The following is a 21946-nucleotide window of genomic DNA, read 5'->3' as shown; positions in this document are numbered from 1 at the left end:
ACTGGCCGTAAAACAATGGAAACGCTTGGCCCCTGTGCCACAGGTCCAAGGCTTACAAAGCCTCAGGACACAGCAGCAGACCTACTCACTCAGGCTGGCGCCAAGAGCTCGGCCCTGGCCTGTGCTGAGTCCAGGGAACAGATCAGGCCTACGATGCTGCCCAGATGTGCTACCAAGGTGGCCCCAGGGAACTCGGGGGAAGATGGGAACCAGGACACCTCCTGAAGCATTTGCTCCCACCTCCTGCTTCCCAGGAAAAGCTACAGAGCCTACTGGATGTGTGTGGACATCCTTACCACAGGTCCTTACCTTTTCAAACTAACGATGGAAGCGTTCTGCCCAGCTTTGCTCAAAGCTTCGTTCCACTCTTCATCATCCCCACGGATTATGTATCTATAAACAGAGGGGAATACCAGCCCATTAGAAGACTACTTCAGAGAAAATATGAAAGTGACAAGCCGCCCACTGAAGACACTTCCTGCCAGGAGACGCAAGAGCTGCACTAGCATGGACACTGCAGAGAGGTGGACAGGCTTGCGACCGGGCTCAGGGTCAGCCCCACTACACAGAGCAGTCACATGAAGGTAAGGGAAAGCGAAAAAGCAGTCTTGCTACAGCTTCCTTCTTCCACTGCCCCTGCCCTGCCATCGCCGTCCTCACTTGACCACAGCTCCTGCCCTGCCCTGCCCTGTCAGGCCTCCGCCTCCCTACCCTGCAACATCTTACTTCTCCCAGAGGAAGCAGTTCCGGTACATCAAGCAGAAACCAGCTGGATGCCCTGAAATGGCCTCCTGGCCACCCCCATCTGCCCAATCACCATCATCACCAATGATCTGATTGCAGACAAGTTGAATGGTTCTTGGCATAGAGTTACGGTGTGAGGCCCGAAATGCCAGGATCTGTCCGCCTTGGGTGGGTGGAGCGGAAACATCAAGGAAAGCTCAAAGGAACACGAGGCCCTGTACACAGGGTTCTTGAGCAGGGAGCTCAGGTGTAGAACCCTTTCTTCAAAGGATTTTCAAAAATTCACAGACAAAGCCAAATATGGAGAAGGGACTACTCGAGGTGGATGTTCTTCTGCCCAACATCCCCTTCCTGGAGGGGCCTAAGGAGTAACACAACCCAGGGGGTCAAGAAAGCACAACTCTGGGATCCAGGGAAATAATCACGGACTGTGAGTCTCCAGCTGCAGTACTCCTGACACAACTTCTGAGCACGTGGGGCACGGGGTAGGAGATACCCACAGAGGACTCTGCACATGGGGAAGGGGTAGGAGACACCTAGAGTAGACTCTGCACATGGGGTATGGGGTAGGAGACACCCACAGCAGATTCTGTAGGTTGTGGAGGCCTGAGAAGAACTCTTGATATCCTATGAGCAGGAGGGAACCTTACTGAGAGAAGTCCATGTCCTTCAGCTTCCCCACTTCTTTCTTGTGTTTCTCCTGGAATTCCTTTGCTGCTTCATCCTGTGGACCATAGCCAGAGAGCAGGGGTCAGACAAGGAGTTCACAAGGCCCAGGAGAAGGGGGCAGGTACGACAGGAAGAAACACTTCCCTCTGAGAGGTCCTCAGAGCACTAAGCAGCTATCACAATTTTACAGTATGCACACCCATGAAGTGTACATTTGGAAAAGTATCTGAAAGGGAAATCAATGCTCGAGTCCCCCATCACACGTCAGCGGGAAGCACAAAGTGAGAGCCACACTGGCTAGTGAGAGCCACACTGGCTGAATGCCGTTTAGCTAAGCTAGTGCAAAGGACCAACTGTTTTAGCTGTTTGTCTTCAGGTCTTGTTCTCTATCCCAGGCTGAGCAGCAAGCAGCTCTCTAAACAAAGCTTAGGCTGGCTTTGATCTGGAACAACTCTCCTGCCTCTCAGTCTGAGAGTACAGGATATCAGGCATGCACCATCACCTCCAGCCTGCAGGACAGTTCTGAAGCAGTGGAGGAGACATTCTACATTTGCAGGCTAATATGACTACACTTATAGCCACGGGGAACACGAACTCTTAAAGCCTTCAGCTGGGACATACCAGGTCATCACTCAGGGTCTTCATTGTGGGCTCCATGACCACATCCTTCACTGCCACCATCTGTTCCTCGATGGCCTTTTCCTGAACATCATTAAACAGCTACAAAGACAACATGAAGAAAGATGCAGGAGCAGAGGGGTCAGTCACCCACTCTTTACAACGGCATTTAGTATCTTAAGGAAAAGCATTCAAAGCCACGGGTGGCTCACATTGAGAGCATAAAAACAGGCTGGGGATACACCAAACTCCTACAGTGGTGTCTTCAGAAAAGAATCCAGCCCTTCACAGACACTGGCTGACACTCCAAGAGTGAGTGAGCGGGAGGGAGGGAGAGAGGGAGGAAGGGAGGGAGGGAGGAAGGGAGGGGAAGAGAGGGAAAGCGGGAGAGTAGATTTGTAGCAAAGACATCTAAGATTTAGTACTTGTGAAAAACAAAGAGTGGGTGTGTTGTGTTAGTGGAAAGAGACCATAAATCCTGTTCCTGGACCAAGGTTACCTTCACAACTTTTCGGATGATCCGGTTGAAAAGCCCCATCAACTGGCCTGAGGGTAGCTCAATCTCCTTTTCCAGATCATCCACAGACTTGTGCTGCAGACCAATTCCCAAGAGAAGAGCCTGGAGGAAGGAGAATCAACTGGAGTGGCTTTGAAGCCAGGCCTTTCCCATTAAAACATCCATGAGAATGGAGCTGTCTCTTTTGATGAAGCTATCTAGCAGGAATCAGAGAACAGTAATGTTTATTTGGTCTCCTCTCTTTCATCCTGTTACTAAGGCACCAAGAGCCACTCCTTCCTGAACTGTACTCGCTCACACTGCCCTGACAAATACCACTTTGCAACTGCATCCTGAGTCCAGGGTAGCCTGGGCTTCCGCTAAGGCAGCAAGTGGGGCAGGGGAGTGTGGGCTCCAAGTGCAGCAAGTCTGCTAACTACAGCCACACCAGTCACATCAGCATGCAGGGTGAGAAGGACCACCCATCAGCCCTGCCAGTGCTCAAGGCACAGAGCTACTTCTAAGCACCAACAACTCCACCGTCCTCCCTTCTCCCCCATAGAGTCCCAGGTGACCTACCGACTGTGCAGCCGACAGGGCCAGGTCCCCTAGCTGGTTCAGGAAGTACAAGCGGGAAATGGCTGGGATAAGGTCCATGATGAGATGATAATCCACCATGTTCCGAGAGTACATCTCCAGCCGCTTCAGGTCATAGGGGAGAAAAAGCACCTCCAGCTGCTCCCGGGTTAGGGCTGCACATGCAACAAGAGCCACATGAGTCAGGGCGGTCTGCAGCCCTCACAGGACAGTACCCAACACACAAAGGAAGGGGCTGGATGGGTGGCTCGGCAGTTAAGAGCATGCACGTGTTGCTCTTGCAGAGGACCCAGACTCAGTTCCCAGAACCCACGTGGTAGTTCACACCATCCATAACTCCTAGGCCCTCTTCTGACCTCCACAGGAGCCATGTGATACACCTGCACACATGCAGACAATAGTCTAATGTAAATCTCTAAAAACAATTTGTTGAGATATCTTGCCATCAATACATCCTGAGCTGGCAGTGCAGAAGTCACCCATATATTGGGCCAAAGGCCCCTCACGCCCTAGCATTCCAAGGCACCGCCGCCCTTCCCCACGTCACTCTTCCTCCAGCTTGTACAGGGCATGCTCTGCTCAGCTCAAGGAACCCAGAGTTTGCCATCAAAATAGAATCAGCAAGAGGTAAGTAAATATACAAATAGGAACATGTGTAGACATAAACATAAAAATGTATATAGACGTAACTGTTAATAGAAAAAATAATCTCTCACAAAATTTTTAAAGTTTTCACCCAACTAAACTGACTTACATGCATAAAGCTCTTCTCCACACTAGCTACAGACGGCTGATGGTATATATCTGCAGTACCACACTAGCCACAGACGGCTGACGGTCTATCTGCAGCACAATTTCACAAAGGAAGAAACAGGGCCCCAGCGTCTGAGCTGATGCGCAGGTTTCCACCAGGTTCCCCAGTAAACCACTGTATGAACTTCTCTTACACCCGATACCCAGTCACAGACAGGACAGAGGAGACGCTTGGGGACAGGGGCACCACGGAGACTGAGGACGAGACAAGTCCTCCGCTCCTGGGCTGGCAGCTCACCTGGCTGGGTTGCTCTCGCAATGTTCCTGTTCTGAATGATGTTCAGAGACAGGGCAGGAGAGAAGGCGCTGAACTGGTAAGACAGCAAGGCCAAGAACCGTCTTCGGAAATCTGCAGGGCATAGCCAGGCAGTTAGCAGTCTGGAGGTGCCCTAGCCTGTCACCCCACTTCCCCCTCTCCATTCCACTGCGTTACCTTTCCAAAATGCTGCCAGCCACGCTCCCTGCTCAGCCTCGTCCTCATCAGCCAGAGTCTTCAGCATGATGCAGGAGTGTTCTCCAGTCAGGTCGTTCTGGGGAACACACATCACCGCTTGGCCCCACCACTTCCTCCTCAGAGCTTCCCACTGCTGGTTAAGGGAAACTGCGCAGAGAAGGGCTTGGTGCTTCTACACTGCACGAGCGGCCTCCGTTCACACCTGCACTGCTAGGGCTCACACTGCAGACAACCTCCTAAAAGGCCATGGGAATGGAGCAGGCCTGGCCGGCAAGACTTCAGATCAGGTCTGACTTCTGCTTTGCACCCACTCCTTTCACGGAGACCTGAGCTCAGGGCCTACACTGCTGTTGAAATGGTGAAAGGCCAGTTTTGGGCTTTTTTACTATATAAACAAGGTCTCACAACTGCATGACAGCACCTAATGACTTTCTGTTGAAGAACACTGACAGACCAAAATGGTAGGAACAAGTCAGAGCAAGCAGCAGTTCAAGGCGCAAGGACACAAGATGCCCTATGGCCTATGTGGCTCACTGGTCTCCAATCTTCCTGCATGCAAATGCCGGATTTCTAGCTCTGTCAGGACAAGCGCATCACACGCACTAGCCCATCTGCTGCCACCTGCCTGCCAGCACTCACGTCTCTGGTTGTCTCACTTTAGACTCCACATGGACACCAGCTTTACCCCTTCAGCACTGTGGCCTTGGAAACAGGAGCAATGAGACCTCCTCACCGTCTCAGTTGAACTCACACTCACTGCCCTCCTGTAGTGAGGGACGAATTGCTACCATCTTCTAAATCCTGGGTTTCTGCCTCCTGGCCTCCACAAGACCTGCACCCCTGCAGTCAGCCCTCTCTGCCTGCACCTTTGCAAATAATCTCTGTGGTGAACAAACACACATCAAGAATCTTCCACCTGACAAGTCCTCCCTCGTGCCCAACCCCACAGCTACCCTGCTCTCTGCTCCCTTCCATTCTGGGAAAGGTCTATTCAAGTCTGTGTGTGCACCTCTCATATCCACAACTGGGCACAAGCCCTGCTCCATCCAGAACACCAGTGCTGGCAAACCCAGCGTCACCTGTCCTCTTACTTGGTGTGATTTCAGCAGATTCTAAGAACGCTGCATCAAGAGGCTATTGTAGAGCTGGGGACTGGAGTGAATGAAACCCATCAAAGCCCCCATCCCACACATGCTTAGGTGTGTGGAGTACCCAGGGCGACCACTAGACTCCTAGGGTCCTGCCTGAAAACCACACAAACACACAAAGAAAGCGCTCCTGTGTCTTGTCTTGCTCTGTGGTGTATCGGATGGCCGGAAACTCCCACTATGGAGTGACAGCGCGCACAGCATTCTCCCAAGCTCCATCTAGCTCGAGCCCCACCTACCTTCTTCAGTTCTGGCCCCTTCCAGTCACCTGGCTGAGGTTTAAGCTGCAGTCCAGGCAACTGTGCTACAACCAGCATGAGGTCTTTACAGCATGTGCCACTGAGGAGTGCCCGTGGGTTCTGCTGCTTGCTAGTTCTAGTTCTGCTCGTCAGAAAGCAGCTTCACAGCTGCTCGATGCGCTGGCTGCTCCTCCACAGGCACTAAATTAGTACGAGAACTCACTGCTGTTCTCACCTTCCCAACAGTCCACTGTCTGCCTCTCTCCTTCAGAAACCACCAGAGCTGTGTTTACAAACTCGGGGAGACTCCAGCCTGCAGACTGACTCTGTAACCTGGCCAACAACCCATATGTACTCCGACCACTGTATAATGAAGCACAAAGCCAAGGATGCAGCAGACCTGTCAGGAGCCGTGGAGGAACATACTGTGACAGCTGCCTCTGAAGGAGAATAGCTGTTTGTCCCGCAGAGGAACCCCTCCAAAAGCACAGGGACACCACCCAGGGCAAGCCAGGGAGAAACCAACACTCTGTGCCAACTGTAGACACAAACCCAACCCTTCCTCTGCCCCAAGCCTCACTCACTGGGGTCTGTCTCAGATAGACAGGAACAAATCCAGCTCGTTTCCAGAACCTACAAAAAGGGAAAGGGAGGAGGCGGATCATCATTTACGCCTCTGGGAAGCAGCCGAGAGATGAAGGGAGAAGGGCCAGGAGGAGCATAAAGCAGCAGATACTGACAGGACCCCAGCTGCACAGGGAGACACCGCCCACAGAGCTGTCCTCTTCCACTGCCATGGGCTGGAGCCAGACAACAGATGGGCACTTACTTGAGGAGCCTGGGGGTCAGCCCATAGGAAACCCCCAGGTAATCCAGGTGCTCTGCAGGCCTCTCATTCAACTTGAGGAGTAAGGGAGGCAGATCCTTCCGGGGAGTGATGACTTCTTCCAGCAAGCTGACGGCCTAGGATGAGGACACGGACCCCCTCAGCAAAGCCAAGTGGACAGCAGCGGTCTCAAACCGCCCAGTCTATCACACAAAACACAGGTTTCGTAGTGTGCTGCTATGGGTTTTAAACAGGACCCCAGAGTCAAGTGACCACCTTAGGTACTCCACACACCTAGGCATGTGGGAAATCACAGTGTCCCCAAGCTCACTAGAATGCAAGGAAAGGCCACCAGTCTAGCAATGCCACTTTAGAAGGGACAGAGGTAGGGTTCTGAAAATGCAGCATGAAATTGATTCTGTCACCTGGCACCTGTGTGACCTCGGAGAGAGTAACCCACCTTGGCCCAGTGCTAAATCAAAGCCCACACTCTCTCCCAGGGCACTCCATGCAGATCTGTGAAGGTTTGTAAGTCACTAGTGCAGGTCGCCTTAGGACAGCAAGAAGAACTCTGTCGCCTGGATTAATGCCAACAGAGGCCGCTGGAGAGCACTTTTTCCAACTTGCTGAGCAGCACACTTGCAGGCTGGTAAGCCGCACTCACTCCCAGAGTTTCCGCTGTGGCAGATGATGCTGGTGACTATGCTGGGACACTGTACCAGTGTTAGGGTGGAGAACGTGGCTGGCTGTCCAAACAGGTAAGAGCCCAAAGAATCCTCCTCTCAGAGCCAGGACTGGAGCTTTGCCAGAACAGGCTTACCTCACTGCTCACAGTGTGGATTTCTTGTGGTGTCTCAAAGACCTTCTCCTCCAGACAAGGGAACCTGCCTTCATAGTACATCTGAAGGAGCTGCAGGGCACGGCTGCCATAGCCCATCTGCACACAGGAAAAGAGCAGAGGGACTTAGACTCAGTCTGTCTAAGCCACCGTTGTCCTGCTTCTAGAGCATTTGCTCATGGTCAAACTGCATTTGGAAAAAGCTACCAATAAAACTCAAAGCTGTCAAAGCTGGCACTGGTGCCCCACATAGTGGGGTCTGAGTTATTACATCGGTCTAGCCCACCAATCACAGCCCACTTGCAGCCTGAGTCTAAGGACGGCTGGCTATGCCACTGCAGAAAGGGACACTTCTACAGCTGACTCCTCAGTGAGACTTTCAGAGCGACAGAAGGCAATTACGAACAATCAAACATGTCCTGAGTCCTAACACAGGAAAAGTAGTACATACCAACAACCTGCACCACCCGTCCACCCCAACCCCTGGCTAAATTCTGCAGAGCAGAGTACACCTAAAATGTCCCTTCTATAACTAGTTTTTTCTTCAGACACATAGGCACACCCGCCCTAAGGAGCTGTCAGGAGCCCATCAAACAGCAATGCGCAAGATTTGACAGGAGGGAAGATGTGTTACCCCTTGATAGTCCGGGTGAACTGCAATTCGAACAACCCGTCCACCAGAAAGGCCTCCAAAGTCTGGATCTTGAAACTGTGGGAGACACAAGCCAGTGGCTTAGCAACACAAACAGCCTCTGACAGTCAGCCCGCTACTCAGACATGCCAGGATCGTTCTTCCCTCACCTGTTCTGACACTGTCCATGGAATCAGGTCCCCTGAAGCCTTCTTGCCTCGAGATAGGCTATTCAAAATGGACTGGCGAGAAATCTCTCCTTCGAGGCACACCTAGGGGAAACAAGACAGGGAAGGCATGAGTTAGCCCCAGATCCCAAGCATCTGTTGGTTTTCTAAGCCATTGTTTCTAGATTCAAGCCCAACACTGACTACTGGAGGCTTCATTATTGTGTCGAAGGTTATCACTAACTCAAAGGCACCCAAGAGCAAAAGAGGGTCTCCATAGCGGTCAAACAAGCAGCATGTACCACTTAAACACACATCAATGAAGACACAGGATATACACACAGCCCACGTCTGTGAGAGGAAAGGCGTGAGACAAATCCTGTCTGAACATGCAATAAACCACCATGTAGACAAATCCTGTCTGAACATGCAATAAAGCACTGTGTAGCCTTTAAATATTATGTAGATTACAAATACTGACACACTGCAGAAGAATCTAACATCTATAATCCCAAGTATATGGGAAGGAAGGAAAAATGGCAAATGGTGCGCTCGCTCTCACTCTCTCTCTCTTTCACACCCACACACCCACCATGAGTTAAACTTTTTCTTCATGTAGCCTTTAAGTTTACAAGAATCATGTAATGCTTTCACAATAAAGGGGGAAAAGCCAATTCTGCCTTTTCTCCAGGTTTCTGAGCATCTCAGCTTTCCCCAGTGCAGGCCCTCATTGCCTCAACTGATCCACCCACCTAGACCCAAGTCAGGACCCAGTAGCTTCCCTATCCACACGAATGCCCAAGAGCTCCCCAAACCAATGCCACACCATGCCTCCCTCTGCTCTGTACCTGGACAACTGCAAGCACTTCAGGCAGGGCATTCTGGGTAGGGGGCACGGGTGGCAGCAGGCAGAAGAGGTGGTGAGCTGGCGCATCAGAGAGCATCTGCAGATCGTTGGGGGAGTTCTGCGGGCACACACATGGGTCAGTGCAATGCACACCTTACGCATCCTTCACTCCTGAGGGCCACTGAGAATCAACGGGCGACTGCAGCTCTGCCTTTTCCAAAGCCAAGCAAGGCTCTGGAGCCTAGCAAAGCGCCTTTCTATCACTGTGGCAAGCCAGGACTCCACAATGGCTCACAGGCCTAAAAACCCACTGTCTTGTCCTCTTGGGCTCAACTCTAAGGCCACAGAGCAGAAGTCATTTGACACTATTTATTTCACAACTAAGAAAGTTTCTCCAGAGAAAAGGCTGTTTGCTATTTCAGGAAAGCACACTATTCATGAAAATGCTGTAATACCTGGACCCTCAGGGAGCAACCCGTCCAACCCACCATTAGCTCTGTGTCTCACTGCGCTAAGCTCAGGTTCCCTGCTCCTGAATTCAGCAGGATGAGCTGGCCTTAGGCCAGAAAGCACCTTTGGGCTTCAAGTGCTGGTTCCAGGTTAGCCCATCAGTTTAGGCAGTCTACTGGCTAGCAATGCCAGTGCCCTTTAAGATGGGTAACACTGCCCTCAACCCTCCAGCGCCCACTCGTGACTCTGACACTGTGTCTAAAGCCTGACCCAAACCACACAAGCTATAAATAGGGAACATAAGCCTTCCATTAAGATCACTGGACCCTGCTCGCTTCAACACATTTAAGTCCCAATGGAATGGCCACCTGGATCCCTGAGTGGCAGGTGTGGGAAGACACGAGGATTACTCCCTGCTGTAGGGCACGGCAGAACAGTAAGTAGGTTACCTTGTAATGAGACGCCACATAGAGGGCCATGAGCCGCTGGAGGAAAACTTCAGAGGCTTTGTGGTAGCAAAAGAGAGTATCTCTGTTAACATAGTAGCTGGTCTAGAGCTAAGCAATGGGAACAAACCACAAAGAACCCAAAACAAGACACACCAGAAAAAATTTCCCCCAGCTTGAGAACAGCATTTCCCCCATTTTAGAAAAGGAGTCTGAAACCTGAGAAACAAAATTGAATATGTTCCTCAAAAAAAAAATTTTAAAGGCAACACATTGCCAAGTAGTGGCGCACACCTTTAATCCCAGCACTTGAGAGTCAGAGGCAAGAGGATCTCTGGGACTTTAAGGTCAGTTTTGTCTACAGAGGGATTTCAAGGACAGCCAGGGCTACACAGAAAAACTGTCTCAAATAAAATCGAGAGAGAGAGAGAGAGAGAGAGAGAGAGAGAGAGAGAGAGAGAGAGAGAGAGAGAGACGAGGAAGATGAGGACGAGGAGAGAGAGAGAGAGAGAGAGAGAGAGAGAGAGAGAGAGAGACATTGAGATTTCATTGTGTTGCTTGGGCTGGTCCTGAATTCATGAGTCTACAACCTCCGGCCTCAGCCTCCCAAATCAGGACAAGGACTATGGGTGCATGCCACTGCACGGAGCCCAAACCCTTTCTCTAGGCGCTTCAGCCCTCACAGAGGATACAGCTCACAGGCCTCAGGCAATGGGCAGCCAGAGATGATTCGGGTAATGTTGAGGCAGTCCAAGCAAAGCAGGTCATTCAGCCACTTCTCCACCGCATCCCCAGGGGCGTATCGGATTGACTCTTGGAGGGAAACCTCGTGCAATGTCCGAGCTGTTGCCCACAACACATACAATTAGAAACCATTATGCAACATATAGCATTTAACAGCAATAAGGATATTCCACTTGATCTATGATAGTGTCCAGATAGTCATGGCTCAAGAATTTAAAGTGGGGGATTTAAGGTGTTTTGGGCTAGATATTCACTTACCCAGCTCTAACCCCAACCTAAAAGATTCCCACTAAATCAATATACCCTACCCACGTCTAGAGACCAAAAGGCCTCAGGAATCCGAAGACCCAAGTTCCCACCTGGTGACTGGACTACAGTTCCCCTCAAAAGGGCTACCGTCTCCTAGGACTCAAGCTTTTGGACAGCATCAGGTTTTGGTACTGCCATGAGTCCTGGGGCGAGATAGTGAGAGGCTGGCTAGGTACCGGAAGCCAGTCTGGCTGTTGCTGGGGTCTTATTCTAGGTGCCTGAGGCCAGTCTGGCTGTTGCTGGGGTCTTATTCTAGGTACCTGAGGCCAGTCTGGCTGTTGCTGGGGTCTTATTCTAGGTACCTGAGGCCAGTCTGGCTGTCGTTGTGGTCTTATTCTCAGCAGTGGTGCTGACCTGGCTCTGGGCGCTCTGCTGACGAAGCTGCTGAATGAGTTTGAGGGACAGTGACCGGCCAGTGCCCTCATAGCTAGAAGACAAACAAAGGCAGTCAGACATATGGTCCCCAACTACTATCTCAGCAGAGACAGCCAGATGAAGCCAAGACCATCCTGCTCATCTGAACTTCCAGCACAGCACACACATGTCCCAGGGAGAGCCCTGATGAACCATGATGTGACTTGGCTAAGAACCATTCAGGCTCACAATCAGGTCCTAGTGTGGACTTTAGCATCTCTGGGTGGGGAACTTGATCTCCCTCATCCCCAAAGGCAATTATCCTATACGTTTCACAGGACTGTGATCTGAAAATAAGGCCTGAGAGGTGATATAAACAAAGCCACTAGCCAGCGAGACTGGAACAATGCTACACAGCCACTATCAATTGGTTCTACCGGAAGTTAAGTGAAGACATGAACTGAGACTTTTTCATGTGGAAAATCAAATGCACCACCCAAGTGATTCTTTCTGTAAGACTTACTTGCTTTTATTTTACATGTATAAGTGTTTTTGCTTACATGTATAAGGTTCTGCCTGGACCCACTGAGGCTAGAAGAGGGCATCAGATTCCCTGGAAATGGAATTACAAATGGTTTTGAGCAACGCATGGGTGCTGGGAATGGAATCAAGTCCTCTGCAAGAGTGCTCAGTGCTCTTAACCACTGGGCATTTCTCCAGTGCCCCTGCCGGATGATTCTTTTCACTCCTTCACCTAAGAGGTGATAGAGAGCCAGGTGAATGATTCAATAGGTAAAGTGCTTGCCATGCAAATGTGAGGACCTGAGTTTGGGTCCCCAGAGACCACGCAAAGCAAGGCTTGGTAGCATGTATCTGGAATCCCGCCTACAAGATGGGAGGCAAAGACAGGAGCCTCTCGGGAAGCTTAGAGGGCAGCTAGCCTGTTGTATGAGCAGCAAACGACAGGCTCTGTCTTCGACAAGACAGAAGGCTAGGAACACCCCTGAGGCAGGTTCTTCCTCACACACATCCACAGACAAACATAGGCCTAGAGAGGAGGCACAGAAGCTAAAAGCACTTGTTGCTCTTGCAGAGAGGGCCCTAGGTTCACTTCCCAGTACTCACCTGGTGGCTCACAGCCATCTATAACACCAGTTCCAGATCAGACACCCTCTTCTGACCTCTGAGGACACTAAGCGAGCACACAGTACACAGACACATAAGCAAGTAAAACACTCACACACGTAAGGCAAAATAAATAGTAAAAATTAAAATAGGCTGAAAATATGGTTCAGCAATTAAGAGCATTTGACTGCTCTTCCAGAAGTTCTGAGTTCAAATCCCAGCAACCACATGGTGACTCACAACCATCTGTAATGGGATCTGATTCCCTTTTTGGGTATGCATGAAGACTGAGCACTCATATACAAAAAGTAGATGAGTAAATAAATCTTTAAATAAAACAAAACATTAAATAAAAATGAAATGTGCTGGCTGTATGCCATGAGTGACAGCATAGACCAGAACCTCAGAACCGGGGCCGGTGAGATGGCTCAGTAGGTAAAGTGCCTAGCATTTGCTGCCAAGCCGAGGCACCCAAGTCTAATCCCCAGGACCCACACGATAGAAGGAAGAGACTCATGGAAGCTATCCTCTGACCTCCACATACATCTGTACAGGTGAGTGAGCATGTGCACACAGATACACACACACAGACACAGACACACACACACACACATTTTATATACACAGTTTTTCCAGATAGTTCTCTGTGTAGCCCTGGCTGTTCTGGAACTCCCTCTGTAGACTAGGTTGACTCCAACTCATAGAGATCTACCTACCTCTGCCTGCAATTAAAATGCTGGGATTAAAGGCATGCACTACTACTGCCCTGGTACAAAATGTAATTTTAAAACTTGAAAATATTAAGCCATTTATAATTTTCTCACTGAGCCAGCTCTTCATTTTTGAACATTTCTTTCTTGTTAGCAGTACAGTCACATATAGTCACAGGACACACTTGATGATTTTCTATTTTACTTTAGTATTAATTACATAGTTTCATAGTGTCTGTTATTACATTCCAAGACTAAGAATGCTTCCTTTTACTCAAATCCTACTTGTACAGAATGATCAAACACTACAAAGCTCAAGGGTTTTATTCCTCCTTACTACCCCACAGAACAAATTTCTCCAAAGGAATCCTATTTATTTAAAAAAAACAACAAAATTCAAGCCAGAAAGATGGCTAAGCAGGTAAAGATGCTTACTGCCAAACCTGATGGTCGGTCTGAGGTCAGTCCCTGGGACTGCATACTGACTCTGGCAGGCTGTCCTCTGACCTCCACTCATAATACACTGACACACAAACACCTACCCCCTTGCACGTGTACACACACGCATGCACATACACACAAATGTTAAAAAAATTAATCCATGAATAAAAAAAGCAACAAAATTTAAACTTTCATGTTAAAAAAGTTGTTATTAAAAAAGTAGAAAACCCACAAAACAGAATTTTTGTAAATAATGTATTTGATAAGGGTCTTGTACCTAGAATATAAAATTTACACCTCAATAATAAAAAACCAAATAGCCCAACCAGAAAATTAAGCAGAACAGCCTGAGGATGTAGCTCAGTGGTAGAGTGTTTGTCTAGCATGTGGAAGGGCCTAGGTTCAACCCCAGTACGGGAGGGAGGCAGAGGAAAGAAAAAAAAGAACAGCAAGCAGGGGATCCTGGGCATCATTAATCAGGGGAAAACAAATGCAAAGCAAAGTGAGACACCATTTCAGAGTCAGCAGAAATAGCTACCATCATCAAAATATACAAGTGTACAAGCGGGGAATTCAGAATCCCCACACAGTACTAAACCCTTTGGCAGAGGGGGAGCATTCTCTAGCTAGGATTAAATCCCATATGCATGCCATGGTTTCCCTATATATGCATATCAATGGTAAAGTTTAACTATAATAAATTAGGTACGGTAACCAAATAGCAATAATTAGTAACAATTGTTTAACAATAAACTCTAATACAAGCTATGCAAAACAAGATTTCTGCAATTTTCCATCCAATATTTTTTGAGGGGAGAGGTGGATCATGCTTGGCAACAAGTTATTGAAATATTGGGAATTAAATGGTGCAGCTCTCTGGAAAACCATCTGGTAGCCTGTCGTACGGTTATAGTTTCAGTTTGACAGCGTAATTCCACTCCTCAGTGACTGAAAAAATTCACACAGAAACCTGTATACAAACGTATGTAGAGCTTCACTAATAGCCAAGCAGAGAGAGAACCCACATGCCCTCACAGACAAGCAAGCAGGACCTCTTCCCACGCAGAGCATCACCCAGCCACAAAAAGGAAAGAAATATTGGCACGGCTACATAGGTGAACCCTGGAGCACTGGAGGTACGTAAAAAGCCAACTATACAAGATTACACGCTGGGTGACGAGATGGCCCAGCAGGGAGAGGCACCTGCCACCTAGCCTCAAGGCCTGAGTCTGACCCCCCTGGGACTCACGTGGCAGGAGGAGAGAACAGAGTTTCTTTTAGGGAAGGTCAAAGCATTTTAGAATTGACTGTGGTGAGCATGGTTATGTAACTGTGAATTATAGACTTGACATTGGTAAGCACATCACAATAAAGCTGCTTTAATGGTAAAATTCTGTTCTACTTAAATACTTTTGATGTTACGTGTCATAAGTCTGAAATATAGATTCTCTCTTAAAGATGTGATTTCTGTACAGGAATCTTTTCAATACTGAATATACATTTTTATTGACCTTGAGAGATCTCAAAATACATGTGTAAAACATATTAACAACAGTATGTAAACTTTATGTTCTTGTTAAAAATGAAAAGGCCAGAGTGGGACACACACTTTTAATCCCAGCACTTAGGAGACAGAGGCAGATCTCTGTTCAATAAGTCTGGTCTGCATAGTTAAGACCCTGTCTCAAAACAACAAATAAATAAGTAAATAAATGAAAAATAAGTGCATAGAACATATACACAAAGTATCTACATAGCTGGGATGAAGGATTTTTTATATCTATGTATGTGGTCTGCATGTGATACATGCGTATGCTTGTGTGGGCACATAAGACTATATTCACGTGGAGACCAGAGCAGGACATTGGGAGTTCCCTCCCTTTACTGTTCCCTGCGTTAGTTACACTCTCACTGACTGATGTCCACCACACCACCTCCCCCAGTTTGGTTGGCTGCACAGTGGGCTCTCAGATCCAATTGGATTGTTCCCGACCCCTACCACCTGCCCCAACACTAAGGTTACAGCCATGTTTAGCTTTTTATGTGGATGCTGGGAATTCAAAGTAGGTTCTTGTGCTAAACAAAGCAAGCACTCTTACACTGTGTCATCTTCCCAACCCCTTCTTTCTGAAATTTCTAGGTGCTGGGATTAATCCAAGGCCTCGGCAATACAACCTTGCATTCTATCGCTTACTTTTTCCCTTTTGCCAGCTACCTATTTTTTGCCATTTTCTATATAAGGTGAATTACCTATTTTAAAGTTTTAAGAATAACAATATTAAGCCTGTTTTTAATGCTAACTATAGCTATTTTAATATTACATTTCCACATCCTAAGATATAAGACATTGGTATTGCTAGCAGGCACTTTTAAAAACCTGACCATACTTAGACAGGAATGAATCACATAAGGCTCCACGATTCTACAATCTTATGGTGCCCACTTAACATCAGACCAGAGGGAAGCAACAAGCAAAGAGGCAGTTCCTACGGAAGAAGCCCAGGGAGAACAAAGCTGCCCACACTCACATTGATACTGAATAGTTTTGCATGGTCAAACCCACCACATTCTTTACATTTCAATTAGTCTGCAAGATCACAGACAAGAGTAACAGCTCTACCCAGGTTCCTTACCCATTGATGGTAGATGCCATGAAAACCAGGTAGGGCCCAAGCAGGCTCTTCACGAGGGGGAGGGGAATAGCAGCCGCCTCATCAATCACAACGAGCTCAGCCTGGCCCAGTTTCACAGCGTCTGCAGGGTGGATGTACTGCAGAGAAAGAAGATTTGGATTGTAAGCGTGGCCGCCGGAAGTCACCATACCCGATGAGGACCACAAAAGCTGCTCTGTCCGCTCTCACTGTCCCCCCTTTCCCACATCTACTGTCCGCTCTCACTGTCCCCCCTTTCCCACATCTACTTAGGCAAGTCAAGAATGAAATGGGCTTCAGGCTGGACACCTGGGACCAAACACTTCATTCTCTGATTATGTGACCCTGAACAGGTAATACCATCTCACAGAGCCTCGTGTTCCTTCTTCTACAAAACACAGTAGGGGGTGGAGAGACGGCTCAGTCAATAACATATCTGTAGCACAAACATGAGCGCCTGAGTTTGGATCCTGCCCAACACCTACATAAATGCACAGCACACGAATCTGCAGTCCCAGTGGTCAGGAGATAGAGATGAACTGCCTGGGCTTGTTGGCCAGCCAGCCCAGCCCAGGAGCTCAAGTTCAGTGAGAGCAACCAAGGAAGATGCCCAACATGGGCCTCTGGCCTCCACACATACCCTCATCTGTATATGTTCACTCACAAATATATGTACACAACATGCACACAAAGGCAAGATCTTTATGTAGAAGGACCTAGCCTGGCTTATAGCATTGACTGACAGTGGCTACAGTCCTTCCCCTCTTTTGTGTCTCATGCTTTTCTTCTGCCTCAGATCAGGAGGGCAGTGGTGGGAGGCACAGCTCTTCCTGGACTTCATTTATGTGCTGTGCTCTCTGTCTTGACGCCACCAACCTCTGGTATGGTAGGCAATTTCCAGATGACTCTTTTTTGGGGGAGGGGCAGGGGATGAGGGAAGGGAAGGAGATTGTCATATAGCCCAGGCTAGCCTCAAACTTCCCATGCAGCCAAAACTGCAGATCCTCTCTCCTAAGTCCACACTGTTCTTCTTCCCATACCCCATACCCATCAGCCATCATCCCTTCTCTTCCCCCACCTCTGTTGTCCTAAGTATAATAGACAACCCATTGATTTCTTTAGGGTTTGTTTGGGTTTTTTTTTTTTTTTTGCCATTTTTAAAATGTCAAAGAGGCAATATGAATAACCAACTACAAAATTAAAGATAATTCAATTTCACAAATAATCAGAGAACTGTGGGAGACAGCACGCAGACGGACTGCACACAGTGGTGCAGATCAGTAAACTGGCATTTAGGACGTGAAGCAGGAAGTTCTCAGGCGCCCAGAGCTCCACGGTGAGTGAGTTAGGGTAAGTCTGAGTAACACAGGCAAACTATGGCTCAAACCAAGCCAAACAACAACCAAAACAACCAGGTGTGATGGCTCACACCTGTAATCAGAAAGTTGAGACAGTAGTGATGTGGGAGTCCCCTCTGTGTGCTGTGATTACCATTAATGAATAAAGAAACTGCCTTGGCCTGTTGACAGGCAGAGCTTAAGTAGGCGGGGAAAACTGAACTGAATGCTGGGAGGAAGAGGGCAGAGTCAGGGACGCCATGGATCTGCCACCGGAGATAGACTAGATACTAAAACTTTGCTGGCAGGCCATGACCTCATGGTGATATACAGATTAATAAAAACGGGTTAAATTAAGATGTAAGAGTTAGCCAAGGGCTGGAGAGATGGCTCAGTAGTTAAGAGCACTGCCTGCTCTTCCAAAGGTCCTGAGTTCAATTCCCAGCAACCACATGGTGGCTCGCAACCATTTGTAATGAGATATGGTGCCCTCTTCTGGCCTGCAGGCATACATGAGGACAGAATATTGAAAATACTGTACACATAATAAATAAATAAATAAATCTTTTTTTTTTTTTTTTAAAAAAAAGAGTTAGCCAATAAGAAGCTAGAGCTAATGGGCCAAGCAGTGATTTAATTAATATAGTTTCTGTGTCATTCTCTTGGTTCTGGGCTGCCAGGACAAATAAGCGGGCACTCGTACACAGGAGGACAGTGAGTCAGAGGTCAAACAAAACAAAAACAAAAACAAAAGTTCAGAGCCTCTGCACTGTACCCACAATGCGTCAGGACTTAAAAAAATAAAAACTCAAAAAAAAAAATGTGGTCTGAGGGTAACTAGGAACAAACAATGTAAAGGAGAATTTGGAAGAAATCCCACAAAACTAGACATACACACATCTAAGCCTAAATAAAGCTCAACAATTCTCTAATTGTTGTAGAAAACAAAACAAACCCAAATCCTAGTTCCTCACCCAGCACTTAAGGTGCATCAAGCTGATCTCTAAGCGTCATTCTACAGTCTGGCAACTGATGCAGAATTAAAAGGTGCAAGGCACTACACGAGCCTGCACACAGACACACAGCAAGAGAAGCCCGCCAGCATGGCGCCACTGTGAATGCTGGCATCTGAGTGCTGGCTGCTCTCTGTGCTTTCCTATGAGAGTAAGAAGATCAGGCTGTTCTGGAGGTGGTTGGATCAAAGAGGGAGCTGCCCTACTCGCTCCTGGTCTCACATCTTCAATAGGGCCCCACATCTTGATTCCTAACAATCATCTCATAAAGTACAGAAAGTGGCCTTCAGGGAGCACCCTGCTTTAATCTAATGTTCTTCTTTCTCTCACTCTCCAGCCTAGTAAGAACACAGCTGGAGTCTCAGAAAGCCAAGCCGCCCCCTCTGCACTCATCCAGAGTCTACACAGTCTACACACACAGGCATCTTGTAAAGAAAGGGTGCTGGGCTACACCATCCTAACAAGGAAACCAGGACTAAACTAGAGCATTTCCGGGAAATGTTTTCCTTCTCTGGTTTGTGTATATTTCTGGAGTTTTCACAGTTCCCTGTACTCTCAGAGCCAACAGTCCACCCCACCCCACACCAGCAGCAGCTTTCCCTCAGCAGAGGTAACCAGTGGATGAAATGGGCAAAATGAAGAGCCTAGAGAAAGATCCAGGGGCGTCAGAGATGGCTTAGGGTTAGAGCACTCACTGGCCGCTCTCCCAATGATCACCCATCTGGTGGATCCAACCATTTTTAACTCCAATTCCAAGGAATGCAGAGTCCTCTTCTGGCCTTAACAGACACCAGACACATATGTGGTATGAAGATATATATGCAGGCAAACATCCACATACATAATGTTTTTTAAAAAAAGTAATCTAATAAAACTAATTAAGAACATCAGGGTAAAGACATACACAGTGATGTGAATCATCTGCCTAAAGGTGTGTCCTCTACAGGTCACCTCACCGCTGTGTCTCCTCTACAGTCACCGCTGTGTCTCCTCACCGCTGTGTCTCCTCTACAGTCACCACTGTGTCTCCTCACTGCTTCCTCAGGCTAAAGTTCAAGGATCAGAAACTGCCAAGTTCACTCGGCTCACTCCCCATTCCAATCTAGCTTCAAAAGCTATCAATGAATCCATCCAGCCAGAGCCAGTGAGTCTCGGTGCCTCTGTAATCCTGTCACACGATGCCTCACAGAGACTGAACAACACTGAAGCCTTCAGACAAGCGCAGAGCATTTAGGCTTACAGAGGGCTCGAGATTTATGGAGATTTCTGGAAAATGCTCTTTGAAAGGGAAATGGGGCACTGGCTAAACCACAAAGACGCCCAGCACATGCTGCAAAGCTTCTTCCTTTGAGATGGTGACATTATTCTTCTAGCTGCAAATATCCTATTTCAAAACCTAAGTAACTCAGCAAAACCCAAACTGACCAGAACCACGATTTTTTTTCACTTATTAGCATACCCTCAGTCCCATTCATCAGTCAAGAGACAAACTGTGCTGTTCAATCCTACTACATGCATTTTTATTAGCTGACCGGAATGCTTCTTCACAGTCAGCTGAGACACCACTGCTGTGTCAAGGACCAGCAGTTACATCCGCGGGGACACCACACAGCTGGGACCCTGGCCCACAGAGCCTCACCTGAATGGTCTGTCTGTGCTCTCGGAACACGTTGACCCTGATCACCGCTTTATTAAACTCGGGGTTTAGAGACTGTACAATCTCGTAATCCAGGTGCTCCTGGTGAAGACAGAGGTGAACCGGGACAAGTTTTAGGCTGACTACAGAGAAAGCAAGCATTCCACAGAGCAGTGGGCTTAGCCAGCATTAAAGCAGACCGCCTTACCCTGCTTTCCTACCTGATACTGCAGAGCATCAAATCCTTTAAATACAAATTCAAACAAGGTGTGGAGGTTATCCGGGCTTGGGGAGGTAACAAAAATATTGGAATACCTGAAGAACAAAAGAAAGGGGGAAGGGTGGTTTAGAAATAAGGTGATTTAGGACATTTAAAGAAGAAAACAAAATTAATTAATCATTTTTGATTGCTTCTGTCACACAAGTGATAACCAGAGTCTATAGAAGGGAGAAGGAAGAAAGCAACTGGGACCTGAGCACACTTCTTTTCCAAACCAATACTAGCAGGTTATGGATGCACTGGTAGCAAGCCCTGGCACACAGCTAACTCATCAGTTCAGAGATGCTGAGCGGCAGACTATAAGAACCCGCACACTGCTGATGTGGGAGGGTTTTCTGTTTTAATAAAGAAACTGCCTTGGCCAGCCCTTAGGTGGGTGGTGGAGTAGACAGAACAGGAAGAAGGAAGTGAGGTAGATGGCTCAGTCAGATGCCACGTCTCTCCTAAGTGAGATAAATCGCCATGCCTCGCCTCTCTGGGGCAGACTGCCGTAGGTCAGACATGCTGAATCTTTCCCGGTAAGACAACATTCGTGGTGTTACACAAATTATTAGATATGGGTTAGTCAAGATGTGAGTAAGAGGCTGAAACTAATGGGCCAGGCAGTGTTTAAAAGAATACAGTTTCTGTGTAATTATTTCGGGTAAAGCTAGCCGGTGGTTGGTTGCCGGGCGGTTGGGAGCCGGGCGGCGGGAAGCCGGCCCGCAGCTCCACACCACAGAATGGCGCCCAATGTGGATAACTGAATTCACAGAAAGCCTGAGAAAGCTTGGGAAAGAATAGAGTAAAGCATGTTTTCTCAGTAGCAGCAATTTCTCGGGTTTGGCTTTGCTTGCTAGAGCAAGCACTCTCATCTAAGAGAGGCTTCCTGACTCAGCTTTAGCTGCAAAACCCTGCAGCCCTTTTCAGAGGTCCTGCTACGAAACACTTAAACGGTGTTGATGAAAAGCTGAACGTGCGCTTTTCGGTTTTCAGCCACAGCAGGAAAAAAGTTGTACTGTTTTAAAATGCTGGCTTTCTGGGCTGTCCTGCCAGGGCAAACTGACTCTTTCAGGCAGGCAATCCGACTACAGACTGTTTGAGTGTGGTCTCTGAGCAGAATGCTGCAGCTTGCTTGCTGGCAGGGACCTTGAAACACTGTAGAGTTGTGGCAATGAACAAGGCTCTGGCCAATATCTCAGCCACAAGGCTGGAATCACAGAAAGCTAAGGAATGGGCTGGATCTAGCCGCCAAAGCCCACGGCTTTAATCCTACTTATACTGCTTGGTAAATTAAAGACTCGTGTGGTCAGAAAAAGAGAAATATACAGTAAAGAAAGATTCAAAGACAAAGAAAACCTCTAAATGGTTTACAGTGTGTTAA

At 48.0% G+C, this 21946-nt stretch overlaps 1 protein-coding gene across 1 annotated transcript in view; it reads right to left on the bottom strand.

Moving 5' to 3' along the window:
• The window catches only part of Nat10 (N-acetyltransferase 10), a 36139-nt gene that overhangs the window by 2402 nt on the left and 11791 nt on the right, over positions 1-21946 (bottom strand). Inside the window, exons 7-25 of the mRNA XM_038331030.1 lie at positions 20525-20618; positions 20307-20405; positions 16300-16436; positions 11339-11463; positions 10676-10826; positions 9987-10083; positions 9089-9205; positions 8244-8345; positions 8077-8151; positions 7425-7541; positions 6608-6741; positions 6363-6411; positions 4371-4467; positions 4176-4286; positions 3107-3279; positions 2531-2650; positions 2035-2133; positions 1395-1468; positions 310-393 (exon numbers count right to left, since the gene is read on the bottom strand). Coding sequence (XP_038186958.1) covers positions 310-393; positions 1395-1468; positions 2035-2133; positions 2531-2650; positions 3107-3279; positions 4176-4286; positions 4371-4467; positions 6363-6411; positions 6608-6741; positions 7425-7541; positions 8077-8151; positions 8244-8345; positions 9089-9205; positions 9987-10083; positions 10676-10826; positions 11339-11463; positions 16300-16436; positions 20307-20405; positions 20525-20618 — 2055 coding nt within the window. The remainder of the gene's footprint in view (positions 1-309; positions 394-1394; positions 1469-2034; positions 2134-2530; positions 2651-3106; positions 3280-4175; positions 4287-4370; positions 4468-6362; positions 6412-6607; positions 6742-7424; positions 7542-8076; positions 8152-8243; positions 8346-9088; positions 9206-9986; positions 10084-10675; positions 10827-11338; positions 11464-16299; positions 16437-20306; positions 20406-20524; positions 20619-21946) is intronic.

Source organism: Arvicola amphibius, chromosome 5 (genome assembly GCF_903992535.2).
Source record: "Arvicola amphibius chromosome 5, mArvAmp1.2, whole genome shotgun sequence".
Classification (NCBI taxonomy): Eukaryota; Metazoa; Chordata; class Mammalia; order Rodentia; family Cricetidae; genus Arvicola; species Arvicola amphibius.
The sequence above is the reverse complement of the archived record's forward strand: the minus strand, read 5'-3'. Positions and strand labels throughout refer to the sequence as shown.